General features: G+C 41.6%; 2 protein-coding genes across 2 annotated transcripts in view; one reads left to right on the plus strand and one right to left on the minus strand.

Moving 5' to 3' along the window:
• Positions 1–1562: 1562 nt before the first annotated feature.
• Positions 1563–8535, minus strand: LYSMD3 (LysM domain containing 3). The gene is made up of 3 exons (XM_044445823.1): positions 8444–8535; positions 6453–6737; positions 1563–4447 (listed from the first exon to the last, which is right to left on the minus strand). The coding sequence occupies exons 2-3, from the start codon at positions 6720–6722 to the stop codon at positions 3872–3874; spliced, it is 846 nt and encodes a 281-aa protein (XP_044301758.1). The 5' UTR covers positions 6723–6737; positions 8444–8535; the 3' UTR covers positions 1563–3871.
• ADGRV1 (adhesion G protein-coupled receptor V1) overlaps positions 8244–18320 on the plus strand; it is a 307411-nt gene continuing 297334 nt past the window's right edge. The window contains exon 1 of the mRNA XM_044446125.1: positions 8244–8439. Within this exon, the coding sequence (XP_044302060.1) occupies positions 8244–8439 (196 nt within the window). The remainder of the gene's footprint in view (positions 8440–18320) is intronic.

Below are 18320 nucleotides of genomic sequence, written 5' to 3' on the forward strand. Positions count from 1 at the left end.
ATTTTCAGTGTGCTCATTTCTACTGAGTTTCATCCACCCAATGGCTACAACATAGTTGTATACAACGTAGCCAACTAGGCTGTGATGCTTCCTCACTTTCCCCCGGTTTCTCATGATTGCCACACATCTGCTGAAATTGTGTGTGGTGCTCAGTTCCATTTTGTCACCATGCTGTGCGTACACTTGAGTTTTCACATCAGCAGATTGCAAACATTTCTGTTTGTAAAATAAGGACTTGTCACACAGGGTAAGAAAAGTAGCTTACTTCAAAGTAAACATGACTAGCTATTCCCAAACTGCCTTCATTGTGTATTTTTCCATCCACATCTGGCAAGAGTACAAATAAATGGTTAATGCTTACAAAAGAAGAATGTAAACAGTAGGATCTCACAAATACATTTTGACTTTAATGACCTGAAATTAGGAGGTCATTAAAAAAAATTGCAAAAAGCTCCAGAGGACTCTCTCCGTACAGAGAGAATGTTCATTCAATGTGAACAAGTGTGAAGCACTTCCAAGTTAGGACAAAATTTTATGTATCTTGTTGGGCTACCAAGCTGGTGGTGAATGACCAAAAGAGGTTGTGCTTGTATTGGATACATTCAATGAAAATGTCTACCTTTGATGTAGGCACTCTGGAAAATGTAACTTCTATGTGTATTCTTAGCTCTGGTGGGACCATGTTAAAAATATGCTCAGTTGTGGTTGCCACAGCCCAAAAAGTCACTGCAGCTGAAAGAGAGCAAGCAAAATGATAAAGATGCTGGAACATCTCTATGAGGAAAGGCAGCGACACTTGCAATGACTTGGCCTTTAAAAGAGGTTATGCAACAACAGTGGATAGAGAGAGAAACTTCTATTTGGACCTGGGGTCACCCCAGGAAGATTCAAAGCAGGTAACTGGAAGTATTTCTCCAAGTACATAGTTAAAACTGTAATCTACTACCACAAGAAGTGATAGCCTCCAATTTGGATGGTTTTAAAAGGTTAGACATATATATGAAGCATTAGCTATCAATGGCTACAAGTCATGATGGCTGTATATTACCTCCAATATCGGAAGCAGTAAATCTGGATACTATTTGCAGAAGAACATGAGCTTGAGGTGGTGCTGCCCTCATTTCCTATTTATGGCCTTCCCACAAGGAGCAGTTTGGCCATCGTACAAATGGAGTGCTGAATTAGATAGGCCTTTGGTCTGATCCAGCATAACTCTTTTTCAGTTCTTGGGATTGTACTACTATGTTGGTCTTTCCCACATGTCTTTTGTGTTATTAAAACAGAAGTGATGGAAAACCTGGAAAGATTACAACTAGCTTCCATAGTCCGAATCCTTGTAAAATTGTGCAATTGAGGAATGGCCATAATGTGTAACCTTAATTGGAAATGTCCCAGTTGATCAGAACAGCTCAAATAGATCCTAAGATTTACTTTACAGCTAAAACGTAGGCATCATGAAGCTATGTATGATGAGTGAACAGGAAATTATACGGAGGGGAGCACTAGCAAGCGATGACACCATGATTCGAAAATTCCTCTCATTACTGATTTTAAAAACTCAATTAACAATGCTTGAATGTTTTTTATTTAAGATAAACTGCCTTCTGAATTGTACTTTTGCAAATAGTAATGGCTAGTTCTCTTTGGCAAATTTATAGCCAGTCACTGACAATACAGTTGAAGATAGAATCCAAAGAACCAGCCAATTAGTTCTGTACATCTCATTTTAGACTTGGAAAGGTCTTACTCAAAAAGGCTATTACAGGACAATCCACTCTTGCAACATAGAAGGATTTCAAAAGTCATTTGAGGTTTTTAGGAGAGCTTCTCTTAAAACACACATATCTAAACACTTTGGTATACCTGAAATAGTCTTAGGATTCCTCTCCTTTAGAAAGTACAGAATACACATAAAGCACATTAACAAATATTAATAGACTAAGCACTGTGGAATTTAGACTGTTAATTCATCACTCTAAGCTGAATTAAAAATATATATTTTATTTGTACTTTTCTTTTAGCATTTTAATTCCAGAAAAGATATTTTACCCAAAAACATTTTATAAATTTCAGACATTATAAAATATTTTACTATGTAAAGAACATTTGTGGCAATGTTCTTTAAAATAAACAAATATGATTGAATACACAAATTAAGAGCTGGCTGACTGATCAACATATCCTATTACAACTCTGATATCCTGATCCTATTTTTTTCTCCATTTTGAATAAACTTCCTAACACTCAGTTTTGCAGTCCTAAACAAACTTATGCAAGTTGTAGTAGCATTAAAATAAATGGGGTTTACTTGCTTATACTTATGACTGAACTGCTGGGTGTTTCAAGGTGTTATTAGCTTTCCATAGAATTCACAGTGAAATTCTCAATTTTTCTGTAACTTTGTAAGGTTTTTGTAACCTTTCCAAAGTAAAGGCTCATCACATAGTAAGTGAGTGTTTAAGACTGCAACAGAATACTTCGGAAAAGAGCAATACATGCAGCAGCACATGTGAAGGAAAGTCAGTACAGGCTACTTAGTTTCATATTGTTACTGCCAATTCTGTTTGTACACACAAAATATTTAATTGTCTTTAATAGAAACAGATGCTGATAATTCAGAAAGACCTTTTCTTTCATGGGTGTTCTATTCATTCACAAAATACAATGTCTTTATTATATTATAGAAATAAGGCGCAGGCTCTTGAGCTTTAATAAATCTCAAGATCATATTTTGGTACATAATACTAAGTTAACAATGTGATTAGTTTGCTGTCTTGTCCATAAGTTTGTGTTGCTCATCTTCAGTAGCAAGGCTCAAACACAGTTATACTACCCTCCTACCCTACCCCCAAAAGCAGAGGCAGAGCTGGGATATTAAGGTCTTAATAAGCAATTTTATAGGCTAGCAATTTTACAATCAGTTTTATAGTTATAACTATTTAAAAGGGAAATTTTAGTGAAAGGATATAGATGTCTTCAAAAGGCAAGATTTTTAGTTCAGCTGACCAATAAGCTAGAGTGTTAATTGCATGTTATCCACAGGACTGTATGCCTTTTGGTTTTTAAAAGAAAAAATAAATGGGGAGGGAGGAAGGACTCTGCATCTTCTTTGTTCCAAATTGTGAGTGCACAGGTGCACACACAGCTGTCCTTCTGAATATGCATTTGGAACACAACAACATTAATGGAAAACAGGAGGCATGAAAGACAGGGAAATAAAATTAAGAGGGGAAAGGCTTAAACATACGCTTTCCCTGTATCTCTGCTTGAAGTTGTCCCATTCCCAAAGGTGTTTTTTTGTAAAAGGACATTTTCATACAAAGTGCAGTTAGTCCTATGATCTTTTTCATGATATAATACTCTATATATCTTTGCACAACTAGACTCTTAGATCACCAACACAGCAAACTGTTCTTCAGCCCATCTGAAAAACAACTATTTCTAATTCCAGGATTAGCTCATGATGGAAGATAACTTTTTTTTCTCTTTATAACTAAACTTTCACACTGACAACACATCCAAACTAAATAATATTTTTTCCAGAAAACAAAGAGCTTGTTTAAATGTATGCTAACAAAGTACTTTCATTTAAACTGGATTCTGTCCTATTCACTTGGATCACAGCTGCTGGTCTCCCATTATTGTGGCAGATCCATGCACTACGTCTTTAATTTATCAACATGCTGACTTGACCATTCTACTGAAGGGCAACTTCTTTCATACATGTTGAATCATAACAAATGCCCTCCTTTTAAATGCCATCACATGTAGTTACTTTCCAACTCCATGCAGGACCTGTTGTTGTTGGTTCTTCACAGAATATGTTGAATGGATGCCCAGACCTTTAGCATGCAAAAATTTTACTTGATTTTCATGAAAAACGATTTACTCCATTTTCTAGTGGTTTTGACTGAGATGGTGTTGTAACAGATGAATATTCCACTGTAGAATGGTGACTGACATCCACTTTAACTAAAATTTCATAGTATAAAAGATAAAAAACAGGTGTTATTATACCCACCATTACCATTATTACAACTGCTGTCCACCATCCTATTCCCCAGTCTGCACCATAATAAGGATCTTTCCGCTTGATGTGGTTACCATCTGGCTCAAAGTTTGATTGTTGGGTTGTTAAGGCAGAAACAACTTCATTAAGATTCTCTCTCTTTGTAGCATTACACTTCACTATTTGTTCTATGTCACGATCTACTTCTTTCAAGAAGTTACCAGCTGTCTCAGTAGAGGAAAATGGCTCAGCAGCCAGTGGTGTGTCTGAGAGTTCTGCAGACAATGAAGAAGAGACAGTTCTCAAAACTTGCCTGCTTTTGGGAAAACTGTGTGTCTCAGTCAATAGGCTAAACTTTTTCACTGGAATTTTAATAGCTCGCAGTGCAAAGAAGTCCTGGTCTGTGATGAGGTTGTTCACCCTTTTGATATCAGCTACCTGAAACACAAGTTACAATAAAATCACTTCACATAAAAGTTCTCTTTGATCAGCCAGAATTAATTCAAGATTATAACAAGCTTAACACCAATATTTGCATCAAGAGACCGGCTACATTTTACCAACTCAGATGACCAACTCAGATTGTGTTGATCACTCTAGATCTAGCTATTTAGTCAATATCCCCACTATAAGCTCAGAAGGTCCTTTACTGCTTTGCATTTTCAAACTATACAAACAGCCTCTTTGAAAGGTCATTATTCTCACAGTCCAACAGAACAATGTGTATGTATTTGTGGCTTTCCTGTAGGGGAGAATTTTCCCCACTATGTGATATCCTGTCCACTATATAGAGCTCCAAGAGAAAAATTCTTAGCTGGAATTTTATCTGCCACTGACGCTTACTTGGAAACCAAGAAGACTGTTTTTGCTGTTACCAGATAACTGTGTTTATGTACCCTATAGAGTGAGGGTGGCCCAAGCAAGGCTTGGGAGCCACATGTGGCTCTTTGAGTTTATTTTGCAGCACACTGCTCACTGCCATGGGTGCCTGCAGGAGCCCACTTGCCACTCACTGCCTGTTGCCACCCTCTGAACACCCACTTGTGGCTCTCAAACTTCTGACATTTAGCACATGTGGCTCTTCCGGGGAGCACGTCTGGTAAACCCTGCTATAGAGCATCTCTATTCGCTTGAGAGATGCTCTATAGATCGAAGGTGGCATTGAAGTAGGTAGTTTGTGATTAAACTGGTTATATTACTTTTATAACTATTTTAACATATGCTACTAACAAATCTCCTTTATATTCTACTATGTCTTTTGTAAATTTTGTAAAGGCCTATGGCTAAATACAATAAAATTTTGATTTGACCTCAGATTGTGGCAAGGAAATTTCTGGGACCATAGAAAAATAATCAGATCAAAGAAGGACATCTGCAAGCACTGGCTCTTGTCATTCCTGTACACCCAGAAAGGAGAAAGAACCACCATGACTGTGAATCAAAGGAATCAGGAATAGTTCCTCGCCTGAGGGAAGGAATGCTTTCACAGTCTTGTTGCTAGCTAGGTTCTATTATATTTTGTTTGCTACCTGTGTTCAGAAAAGGAACAGGGAAAAACTGTTACTTGAAAATCAACTGCCCTGTTGAAAGAAAAATAACCCCAGCCAACAGAGAGAGGTGAGGTTCCCTAGAGCAAACGTCCTTAAGCAAAAAGATATTCTGAGGCTCTTCCTCTTTCTTGGAAGGGCAAGGTCTAAGGGCTAAAACAGATATGACTGTTGTAGTATGTGGAACACTTTATTTAAAGCCCTTGGTGCTGCTTGTTCCCAAATCACCCCCAAGGGAAGAATATTTTTATACTTACAAAGGACCATAAAAATACTGTTACACACATTTTTGTATATCCTGCTATTCAGACCTCAGGGACAGGCATTCATGAAAAATAAAATAAACTACAAGTCATTCTGGTAACAGAGTAATTGTTGCTACCTCTCAGGTATTAGTTTATTCAGATCTGCAACAATGTAGTGTTTACAGTTCCTCCAGATGATAAACCTAAGTCTGAATATATGCCTGCACATGTCTGTTCTTACATTATCACTTTTCTGCACTTTTCTGCACATACCATCACAGACTTTTTCAAAGCTCCTACCACCAACTATGTTTTGGAAGCTTCTGTAGCAACTTCTTAAAAAGTATACTAACCATGCAAGAGTGGACTATGGGGAAACAAACACTAAAAGCTGGGCAAAGTTTTTACAGCTGCCTCACTACATTTTCCAACTCTTGGTACAAGTAAATAACACCAATATGTACAACATATCCTGGTTGAGTCAAGCAATGTTTTCAGTTGTTACTATGACACAAATCCTTTAGTTATATAGATAATATATACATGTATGTAACCGTAAAGAGGCACAAAAGCAAGCCAACATTTAAATCTTTCTACATTTACATGTCCATCCAAATGAACTTCATTTGATAAAGGGGAACACAGACTTACTGAACAACAATACTGAAGAGCTATTGCATTTAATGTGTCTCCTTCCTGTATATCCCTGGTTATGAATACAATATCATCCATCCTTTCTCTTGATGTGCTTCTTCGAACTTTCTCCTTTCCCCTGGGACGCAGTTCATAGATCTCCACTTCATCTTCCAACACATCACTGTCAGAACTGATACCATTCCCAAATGGGTATACATTGCTATCCACTGTAGGCTGCACAACAGCTGGGAGCTGGAAATTAAAATTCGGGCTTTTTCCTGTCATCCTGTCAGGAGAACTCTAACATGATAAGAAAAACAGTTCAATTAGTCTGAAGCAACTAATTTACATAATAATACAATATCTGACTAAGTTGCCATCAATTTAAACACTCAGTTCAGCTCCCTATTCTACACATAATCCTCTAAACCAGGGGTGGAAAGAAGGTACACTAGGTTCAACTGGTAAATCTTTGGCTCATCTTCTGTAGTTTCTGACTTTTACTGGTTTAATAATAATGGTAACAAAAAAAAATTCTTCTGAAATTAGGCTGTTAAAATCAAGAGAGCTTGGGGGATGGAGGGGAGAAACAGGAATAACTGTGTGCATAGAAGTATTTCTATGCAAGTTCCAGTTCCAATTCCAATTCTGAAATCAAATTCCTGAACTGAACATGTGCTCAGAGACAACTCATTCTGCAATTTTACACGTGACTTCTTCAGCCAATATTTTGCAATTGGCTCTGATTAGTGGATTTTGGGAGTCCAGTGAAAATAAGATAGAGCCTGCAAGCCTAAAGCCTGCCCATCCCTGCTTCAAACAACAAACTGACAATTTAGAGAGTGCAATACTTTAGAATCGAAGAGGGAGTGGAAGAAAAACAACAAAGCCAGGAAATACCATGCTGGGAAATAAAATCACAGAGCTAGCCAGTAACTTGAGTCCAAAGCAAATTATTTGAATTCTCTTTTAAACTTGGGGCCTATCAGCTTCAGCAAGTAGGTAGGCTTCCAGTAAATGGACTGGAATAGTCTCAAAAAAGAGGAATCTTTTTTGACTCTTAACTAGCCCCCATTAATGCAAAAACACCAGTATGCATTTATGATGATACACCTCATCTCTTCTTCACTATTAATCCTAAAGAGAACACAGGTTTTGGCCTAGGTTTAAATTGCACCTTTATCATAAACATTTTGGGGTGTTTTTCCAATGAAACATAACTGAAATAGACCACCAAAGGTGATTAACTTTTTGTGCTATCACTATAACCTTGAGAATGGGAAGGGAAAGTGGGAGAGAGAGCAGACAGTGCACCTGCTGAACATCTGGAAACCACAGTTTGAAACCAGAGGAGGCAGCGCAAGAAAGAAATCTAGACAAGCTGGGGCAATTTGGGTTGGACAGGCCGGAAGCTGCAGGGAGTTGTTGCTCAACACATCCAGAGAGGCACATGTTGAGGGAGGCGGACAGACAGGCGCTCCACAGGTAGTGATGGCGGCTGCTGCCTTCAGAGAAAGGCGGCGAAGGGCTGCAGAGAAGCAAAGCGGCTGGGCAGCACAGCCATAGCCTCGTATTTGCCTACCAAGCTCGGCTGCCCGCACCTTCCCGCCCGTGATCACCGTGAGGGGCACGGGAGGGCAAGGGCAGCACCAGAGGCTTCCCACGGCCCAGGCGCGCTCCCATCTCCGGGGCAATCGCTATCGCAATCGCCCCCCCCCCCCGCAACTTTCTAACTACATGGAAAGGGGCTCCTCGTTGTAACGCTGCCGCCGTCCCGGGACCTGATCTGGCGGGAACGAGGCAGAGATGCTTTCAGATCAACGAGCTGGGAGTGAGTCGGCCACGCTCCTCCCAGGGATGGAGCGGACCAGCCAGCCGCCGCTGGCGAAAGAGCGCGGCCGAGACGTCTTCTCCCGGGGCCGGGGCCGGGGCCGGGCCCGGGGCCGGGGCCGGGCCCTCGCGCTAAGCGTCCCGAAGCGGCGGAGGGCTTGCCCCGAAGCCGGTACCTGTCCCGCTCCAGGCCAGCGGCATGTCCACAGCCTCCCGCGAGGAGCACCTCAGCAAGCTCGACGCTGACAGGCCCGGCCCGGCCCAGGACGACGAAGCGGCGGCGACGCCACGTCTGCACATTGGCTCCACCCCTTCCCGCGCCCTTAAAGGGCCAACGAGCGGCTCCGCGGCTCTGCGCAGGCGCACGACGACTCGCTAGAGAAGGAGGTTCGCCTGTCGTCGACGCCAGGTCTGGAAAGAAAGTGGGCTTTAAAATACAGTACTAAAAATTGTAGCACTAATAAAAACAGCGCATGCGTTCTGCGATGCTTCAGTCATTCACTTGCCCCCCACCTCTTAGCGAGGAAGCTTCCTTGGTGACGCTTGCTTGTTTGCTTTTTAGGCAAAGCAAGCGGTCCACTCTGAATCAGTGGACTTAAATATTTTGTTTGGATGAGTGGCCTCCAAATGCATTATGGATTCCAAATAAAACCCAGATTATTAAACCATTCTGTGCAATGCGGAATCCCTGCAATGGTATGGCAAAAGCTCAGGGCCCACCAAAGCCGCTGAAAGAGCGGAAGCACCCTGCCGTGCTTCTTAACCTGCTTTCGAAGTGTATGTGGGCTGCAGGGGATCCAGTTGTCTTGTGTGTGTCTTCGTCCGTTCTCACCAAAGAGATGTAAAAGCGCCACCTGACCGGACTTGCTTGAAATTTATGTGTGAGATAAATACAGCTGAAAAGGCCGGGAAAGCAGGGGTGGGGAAGTGGAAACCTTGAGCCCGAGCACACTGCTCTGAACACTGTGCCTCATGGTAGGGCAAGCCTAAGCATTTTGCTGCCTAAGGCAAAGAAAGGAAGAGATGGAGTCCTTTTCCATGCCATGGACATTTCATAGACTGCAGTTGATTTTTTTTTTTTTTCAGCACTAGCACGGGGACAGCATCCTACCCCACATGTGAATGCCAATTTAGGTGGATAGAGCAGGCTCATTGGCAGAAAGTTCTCCAAGTCCTTCCTGGTGTAAAAGTAAGAAAGAAAGCACCAAGATAGTGTTGGGAAAATTCAGATAAACACTGGCAGGAAAAGGTTGCTTATATGTGCTGTTGTGTTATAAAAAATACCTGCATCCCTTTCTCAGAAAGCACCAGCATTTCAAGCCAGGTTACTGTTTAGTGCTGCTGTTACTTTAAGAAGATGGAATTCTTAACTGTGTTATGCAAAAAAGCAGCAAAAATACTTCTCAAGTTAAATAACCAAGACTACTATCAGAGTGAGGCGATTCCTTTGTTTATTGCAATAGATGGGGAGAGCCCACTCTATCAGACTCTCTCCAAAGCACAAACACACAAATCACCTCCTTTTGTACCCTAACTCGGCCGCCATAGCCCCCCCCCATTCCCTCATTGGACGAGGTACTAAGGGAGCACAGTCTTTCCATCCGCCTACTTCATATCTCCCATCTCATCCCACTACATACATCTACATACATCACATGTGCATTATACTTAGCCTATTGTCTATTCGAGGTATATGAGATAATATTCATCAGCCTGTTATGCCTGCATGGTCATAACTACAAGTTCACCAGTTCACTCCTTTCTGGCTTCACCTTGCCCTATGACCCCCTGTCTCATAAAACTACTGGGAGTATGAGATGGAAGGTAGCCTTCTTTCTTCAACCCAATTATCTTTTTCTCCCTTCCTCACTCCTTCGGACAGGCTTCATGGCTTGGTGGTTTGCCTCACTGTTTCTCAATCACTGAGTTACTTCCTTCAACTGGACTGAGCAACTGCTGTAGGCTATCAGTGAGGAAATACCTGTGTTCTCATCGGCTTTAGAAAAACTGAAACAATGGTGTCCATTTGCTTCTAAATGAACCCACTTAAGCATCCAGTCCCACAGAAGCAAGTGCCTGCACAGTGTAGTTGTCAAACCAGATTTCCTGAATGATTCCTCAGACACATTTGCATGTTTAAGCAGGATCCAAACTGCAAAGTCTACTGAACTGACATCCCAATAAAGCGATCAGTAATGTTTTCCATACTACTGTTACCAGTATTTCTGGTTTAGGTCATGCCTAAAGACATCAGGATGCTATTGTACTAACATTATGTGGAAACTTAACACTGTGTATTGGTCTATGTGATTAGCAGGTTATAAAAGTGTCTGTACATGGGCTGTGATTTTGTAGTTGGCGGTGAGAACCACTACCCAGTAGCATGTTGTCATATGTAACTGCAGGGGTCCTGGGTGATCTTTCAATAAAACTGCTGAGGTTCAAGGCAAAAGGGATCTTTCCTGACTGAACCCAATTATCCTGTCTCGCAGCAGCCATCAAGGCTTCTCAACAATAGCTAAGAAAATGCTTGCCTTGAAAGACCTCATGTGTCACATGGAAACTGTTAGTGACATTGTTCCTGGTACAGTATTATTGTGATCCTTTGCCCTGGCTCTGGCTTGGTTCTGCAGCAGTGGTGCTGAACCTCAGGTGTGGGAGCCATATCTGGCTCACCTGAAGTTCCAGTCCACACCTCCAGTGTTCCCAGATGGATGCACCCTCCCCCTAATTAACAATTGTTTGCTGGATTGTGCGTAGCTTTCTCTCCCATTCTAAAAAGTTGAAATGCCTCTCCTGAGGTATAGTTCCTGGTGGGAAAAGCTATAAGCTAAAATATGCTGCATTGGCATCACCCATCTTGCCTCATTCCCTGCTACCACTGGAATGTTGCCCCTGAGAGCTTCTCCGAAACGGACTTTGGCTCTTTGACTGAAAGAGATTCAACTCCCCTTTGCATATGCTTGTTTCTCAGCTGTTATGACTCAAGCAAAATCCTGTTGCACTGATTATCTGTCCCAAGACTGGGAGGCTTCCACACATCCTATGCACACCTGGATGTGTGTGTGGCACCTTCCTGTCTTCCCACTTTGCATTTTCACTAGACAAGGTGTTTTGAGCCCATCTAGTGATGCTTCAAACAGAGAGAGAGGAGGAGGCCTCAGCATAACTTGTATCTTGGCCACTGCAGTTTCCATCTCACCTACTGGAACGCTCCCTTCTCCTCTCCGACCTCAGTGAGCAGCCAGTGCCATTCTTTCCACACTTGCCAGGAGGTGGAGGGGAGTCAGATCCAGTTCCCGGCTTCAGGGTCAGAATGTTGTCTTCAGCATCAGATCTGGGCATCAGCAGCATCCTTTGTCCCCCTCAGCAGATATTCCCAGAGCTGATGGGATGCAACATGTATGTATGTATGTTGTTTTTGCCGTGTTTTCTACCACAGGAACAATGATGTGTTGAATTGATGGGATCAAGCTTTTAGTATAAATCCCTACCTTTGCTCATCACTGAATAACCACATCAGCCTCACATCACTTGGTTTAAGAAAACAGGGTCAATCTTTGGTAGTTCATGACAAGACTCCCAAGTTACACGAACATGCAAATACTTGTCATATTGATTGGTGCAATCTTCCCTTTCCCCTCTCATATTTCATGGGGAAGAATCACGCAAACAGGCCTCCATAAGGACCGACCATGACACAATACTGGGGCAAGGGAGAATTTATTCAGCCCGCAGGACGAATGGTCAGCATGGTAAAAACATGTATGAGCCCCAGGTTTCTATATAGGTCAGAATGGCTGCTTTCTAGGCAAAGCTTGAACCACAAGAAGGCATCTCTTCAAATTAACCAGCACACATGTCGTGTAAGTGTAACTGAAGATTTGATGGTGGGGCAGTAGTAGCCTTAGATGTGAAGTGGGCTTCAGTCACATAAATACCAAATAAAAGTTCATCCATTTGTTATAATGGGTGGATAAACTTGCTTGGAAATTGATTCTGGGTGCAAGAATAGTCATGCCAAGTTCTTTATTCAAACTGCTGTTTCCATTTGAAATGTATTTGATTTCATTGTTATTATTGTCCTCATCCCTAACTTTAAAAAAATGCATTTGGGTAACTTCTACCTTTCCTTCTCACTTCCGAGCGAGAGCGAGAGCAAGAGAGCTTTTTAAGCCAGAGGCTGCTCTGAAAAGCATCATGTACACTTACTATTATTCATAATAGCTGAGGTTGTTAGTTAACATTTGATTGTACTTCTTATAATAATTACTTCAACATGTTGCTTTATTTGCAGGAATCTGTAATTTACCCTGCCTTTCTCAGTGAAAAACATGTGGAGAAAAGAAACAGCTGATTTGCATGTAAGAATTACTAGGCCAGGGAAGAATGGCTAGCTCCTCATGGTATCTGCCATTGGCAGAAAAGCTTAGCAACTAGGGGGATATTTCATATTTTAGTGACATTAGGCTCTTGGCAAGGTAAACCTAAAATGTTTAAACTAAAAGAAGGTTGTTTCAGACAGTCATGAAAAAAGTGGCATTGCTAGTCGCTAGGAGACTGATGAGTCATCCCTCATTCATTGTGACTGAAAGATTGTTTTATAACGCAAGTCGAACCTGTGGGTAAAAATCAAGAGATGCTTGTAGACTACGCTGAGCAATTACTGCACAAAACTGGATGTTTATCATGCCACATATTTTTAGCAGAACATTCATTTTCAAATATTGGGTGATTTGGCGAGAGAGGTCAGTGCAAGGGAATTCCAGCGTTTCTTTCCTCTAGACAGAAATGGCACCCGATTTGGTCAAACACTCATGGCTAGAACTGCACACTTCCTCAGAGAAAACAAAGTATGGGGGATCTCTGTGACCCTGCTTCACTCCTTTTTGTAGCCATTTGTACCTAGTGACATTTTCCCATCAATATACAAAAGGGTATATTTCCAACTTGATGAACAGGACAGTAGTTGCACTATCGATGAATACTAATGAGAATGCAGCCTTTCTCCTTTCCTATGTAAATTACTTCACTTATCCTAATAGTGCATATTAAGTGAGTTAGCAGGGTCAGTATTAATCATTGCATGACACCTGTATGTGCCACTGCAGGAACTTGCTCGGCCCACTGGCCCTTCAGCATTATTTGTCTGCCTTATAGAACATCCATTCACAAATGAGAAGGGCCTTACACAATGCTAGTAGTATCTTCAGGGAAGAAAGGAGTTAAATAAATGGGAATATGGGAAAGTGCTGCCTTATAAGAGCAATGGTAAGGAAAAATACAGTTCAGTGAAATTTACAGCAAATCTAGAAGTACAGCTCATTCAGATGACAAAGGAACCCCAGTATAGCTTGATCACTTTCATCATCCCAGCATGTATTAATGGTTTCATCCTGTATCAGTGCTAATATACATTAGAGATATGGAGCCTCTTTTGGCCCAAGGGTTGGATTTAATTTCAGAGATGCTCTTGAGGGCTGAATTCCAATTGTGGGTGGAGCTGAAGTCAATGCAGGAAAGACAAAATATCTTTACCAGCATATTTTAGGTAAAAGCTCTTTCTGCCTGGGGGAGCCTTGAGAGAGGCACTTCAATGTTTTAGAATGCAGGGGGTGGGGGAGGAGGGCATAAAAAAGAAAACCATGAAATAATAGGTGATCTTAGGAAAGGATTGGGGCCAGGGGAAGTAGGCATGGTTCTCTTGGGAAACCTGGAGGGTCACATTTTGGACTACAGGAAGGAGGGGTTTGGCACAGGCCTGAGTTTATGATGCTTTCACTAGAATGCATGGTGAGATAAATGTTTGTATCAGTTTATACTTTGTGTAAAATGTCAGAACAATTGCTTTTGCATTTAAAGTTAAAGGCTACAATATTCTCACCTGTCTGTCTAGACATCCAACTGTATTGGGCTAGGTTGCAGACAAGAGTAGATCATGAAAATTGACTTTCATAGCTGAGTAATATATTGTTTTCTTGCACCACTAGGAAATGAATGTCATTTAAATGTCCAAGTTGAGGGCTATAGTCCAGAGCTTAGTTACGTGCACTTAGATTCTGTGGAAATCAGTGGGGTTAAGCACACCTGTCTGCACAGGAGGGCGGCCCATGTGTTTAGGATTAGAATGTGAGAGCAGCAGGAGATCCCAAATAATTTCCAAAGAGGTAGCAGAATTTTGTGACACATTAACTAGTAACAAATGTATAGTGGTTCAAGCTTTTGTGGTCAGTGCCCATTTCATCAGATGTATCTGATGAAGAGCATGGTGCCCACAACATTTTGTGGCAGGAAAAAATTGTTTGTTTTAAGGTACCACAAGGCTCTTTGTTGTTTCTGAGTAAGGGACAGTGTGGTCCTGTGGCCCCCAAGACAGCTTCTGGGATGCCAGAGGATGCTGAGGATCCCATCTTGGATCTACCCCTCCGACCTCTGGTAGCTGCCCTGAAAAGATCCACAATGGCTCTTCTTTCTGTGAACACAAAGGGCATGCTGGTGGGAAGGCAGAGGAAGGAAAGGGAATGGAGAGGCATGGATCCACAAGTTCCAGCGCCCTCCCACAACCCATTTCTGCCCACTGGAAGGTAGGAAATCAAAAAGCCTTTAGTGCAAAACAACAAAACCATAAAAAGTAAGAAGCTGTACCCGCCCCCTGCCCCCCAGTTCCCACAACAGGAAGGATTTCTATGGACAGAGCAGTTCATAGGATTGGAGTCTTACTGTCTTACTTTCTTATCCATAAATGATTGCACTACATTGTTTGCCAAAATAGATGCTTGAGTAGGTCAGAAAGAAAAGAAACTAGATTAAGATTATTAATATTATTATCTGACACCATTAGTTGGTGCCTATATTAAAATAATCAACATTTTTAGTAGAAACTATTAGCGTGCATAGAGTTTTATAAAATATGAGAGAGGTCATTTCCAGATAGATGTGGAAAAGTATGTTTACATCAACTGAGTTTTTGTTTTGATGCATAAACCAATGCAAGTTTAAATAGAAAAAGATGCACAACTCCCAATATGCCCTAGCCTTCTATACTGGCTGGGGCATGCTGGGAGATGTAGCCCTTTTTCTATCTGCACTTATACAGGACTGCAGCCAAAAAGCTTTTTTAAAAAGCCTGGAAGGGTTGGCATATCCAAATGATGGGCAGAGGGGGATTCCATAGTAAGTACAAAGATTAGGGCACAATCCCATGTTTAGACAGTGATAAGTCCTACAGCTCCCAGCATCCCCCAGCCAGCTGAGCTGGCTGGAGAATGCTGGGAGTTATAGGTCTTCTTACTGTCTGAACAAGCACAGGATTGTGCCCTTAAAAAGTTTTCTCCACACAGTTTAAAACGGATTTGCTCCAGCCCCATTCTTTTGTTCCCTCCCCCACCGCCTTTGTCTTTGCATTCTTCCCTTATACAGGACTGAGAGAATGCTCCAGGAAACCTTAGGTTCTCTTTCACAGAGTATCAGGAATGCTGGTGCCAATATCTTATAATCAGACTTTCCATAAGGGAGAAACAGTGAAGTAGCTCATCCCACACACACAAAGAGTTTACAAGGTATTAGTATGTTTAACATGACAAAATGGATTTAATGGGGGAGAAACAAGGAATTTGTTTCATTAGTTTTGTCTGCACTCCCAAATAATAAATCTTAAAAGCTTCAATATTGATTCAATGAAATGAATGGCTGGACCGTTCTGGAGGGGCCCTAACAAGCAGACAAATGCTTCCATGGTTACCCTGTGCTATGCAGTGTGGTTGCCGAGCATTGTCAGTTTCCTCCCTCTGCTATTGAAGAAAAATAGCAAACCACAGGGAAGTGCCACACATGGTGTGAAAAAACAGGGAGCAACTTAAAAGATCAAGATCTAGGCAGTCTTACACAGATTTCAGAGAGGGCAGTTTCTCCTGATTTTACTCAGCACACACAAAGAAGGAACACTTAGTCATATTTTGTTCTTGGATGAGTGGAAACATTTGTTGTTTGTTTCATCTATCCCTGTGTCTTATTTATATACCTATATGTACACACACCTTCTCTAAAGTTTGAAGAATGGCCACTTGAAATATTCTGCTTTTTCTTCACCAAATGTGTTTCTAATTATTGGAAAGTTGGTCTTCTCTTTCAACTTTTGTACCTTTAGTAGCTGATAAATAGTGGTGCATGTGTGATTGCATAAATTAGACAAGAATAATGACTGAACGGAATGTTGTTCTATGTAATATTGCCAGATGCACTCAGTTTTCATAGCTCTGCTGTTCGCCCATTGCAGTTGCATGTGAAACGGCGGTTGTGTTGGCTAGTGCTGTGAAATGAATTCTTTCATTGTTCCTTGCAGGCAGGTATCTTCTAAAGGGTTTGGTGGCAACTTGCCCTTTCCTTCCCATATTGCAACCTTCTCCCACTGTGGCACCCTCCAGATATTTTGTACTACAAACCCCATCAGCATGGCCAGTGGTCAGGGATGATGGGAATTAAAGATTAAAATTCTTGGAGGGCACCGATGTGGAGAAGGCTGGCTACTGTAAATGATTACTCTCCCGTTACATTAAAAAACTGGGGAAAGATTACAAGAGTGCAAGAAAAGCTGTTAATTTTGTTTATTCAGTTAGCTATTTCTAAAATGTCCAATGTGCACGGATTTTGGGTTTTGCTCTTCTATGGGGAAATTTAAGAAAAAGCTTATAGTTGCTTCCTGGCAATACTTTTATTGTGAGGTTTCCTTGCCCGAAATATAAGAAATACTTTGTATCTGGCCTGTCTCACTGCTTCTTCCATCTTTCTTCTTGCTGCAGAAGAAGATGCTAAAGAAGGAAAGCTAGGATAGGTGCATGATGCCTTTGTATTGGTAGCACAAAGAGCCAGCCACCTGAAAGCGTCAACTACCTGACAACCCTTATTGCAAAAATTTACTCATCTTTATTGAGAAAGTTGCTCTGAGATGAAATTAGCTGGAAAGTTTACGTATTGCATCACAACAAAGACTGACCTACTGAATAATCTTTAATAGCTTAAACTTACAAAACTAGTTGCTGTTTACCCAGGGTGTTGAACCTCAAGTTAATGGTCTACCTTGGGTCCCACTCATATGCTCAGGCTGAAAAAGTCTTGGCAGCTCTGCTCTATACATTCAAGCCATCCAAAGACTTTTCTATCTAGTCTTGTTCTTTGCTGAGAAATAAGAGACATTCCACTATGTTATAGTGAGGCATCTCTCCCCAGCAGCAGAATTCTGCTGTTATAACTTGTCTCTCCTCCTTGGTACCACCATTATGAAATTGTTGCCATCCATAAAGTGGACTGCAACACCATTCTGTTTAGGCCTCACATATACTAGTGCCCAGACCATAGCTGATCACACACGACTTTGCAAGGTCTGTTAGGAATTTCCCACACTTCCTCCTCCACTAACATCCTCCATGCCTTACTGCACAATCTTGCCCACCCCAGTTATACAGACTGGCCCTCCTTGTGTATCTCACCAACATATAGCCTTATGAACATGGAGTATTTCTGTGTTCATGTATTCATGAGAGAATACCCCAGTTCAATGGCATCTTTTTCTGCACCACCCACTCTGCTTGACAGCATCTTATGCAGCCTCTACTGTTATGTCATGGTTTGTGAAGTGCTTGAAGAACAGTTCCAGCAAACAATGCTGGGTCTAATTATTATTATTATTTTGAACTAGCACAAAACCTATTAGATTAAGCCATTAGTCACTCTTTCCTTCTCTAAGCTTCTTCCCTCCACCCACATTATTCTTTCAAGCCCTCCCCCTATGTCTGTATTCATGCCATGCTAATAAAAGGGAAAAGGGCAAGACTTGAAACCCCCAAAGCTGCGGCTCTCAGATGTGTGTTGTCCTCCTCTGAGGCATTCTGTGCGGTGAAGGAAACAAACAGCCACACCACTTGCACTTGGATTTGCAATATCTCCTGTCATAATTGTCCCCTTTAAGAAAGTGATGGGTGGGGGAGGGACTAAGAGCTGATCATCTAATTTTCTTCTGCAGATTAGTGGATGTAAATGTTGGCAAGATGATGGACC

The sequence above is a fragment of the Varanus komodoensis genome, unplaced genomic scaffold, assembly GCF_004798865.1.
Source record: "Varanus komodoensis strain SLA01 unplaced genomic scaffold, ASM479886v1 scaffold5, whole genome shotgun sequence".
Lineage (NCBI taxonomy): Eukaryota > Metazoa > Chordata > Lepidosauria > Squamata > Varanidae > Varanus > Varanus komodoensis.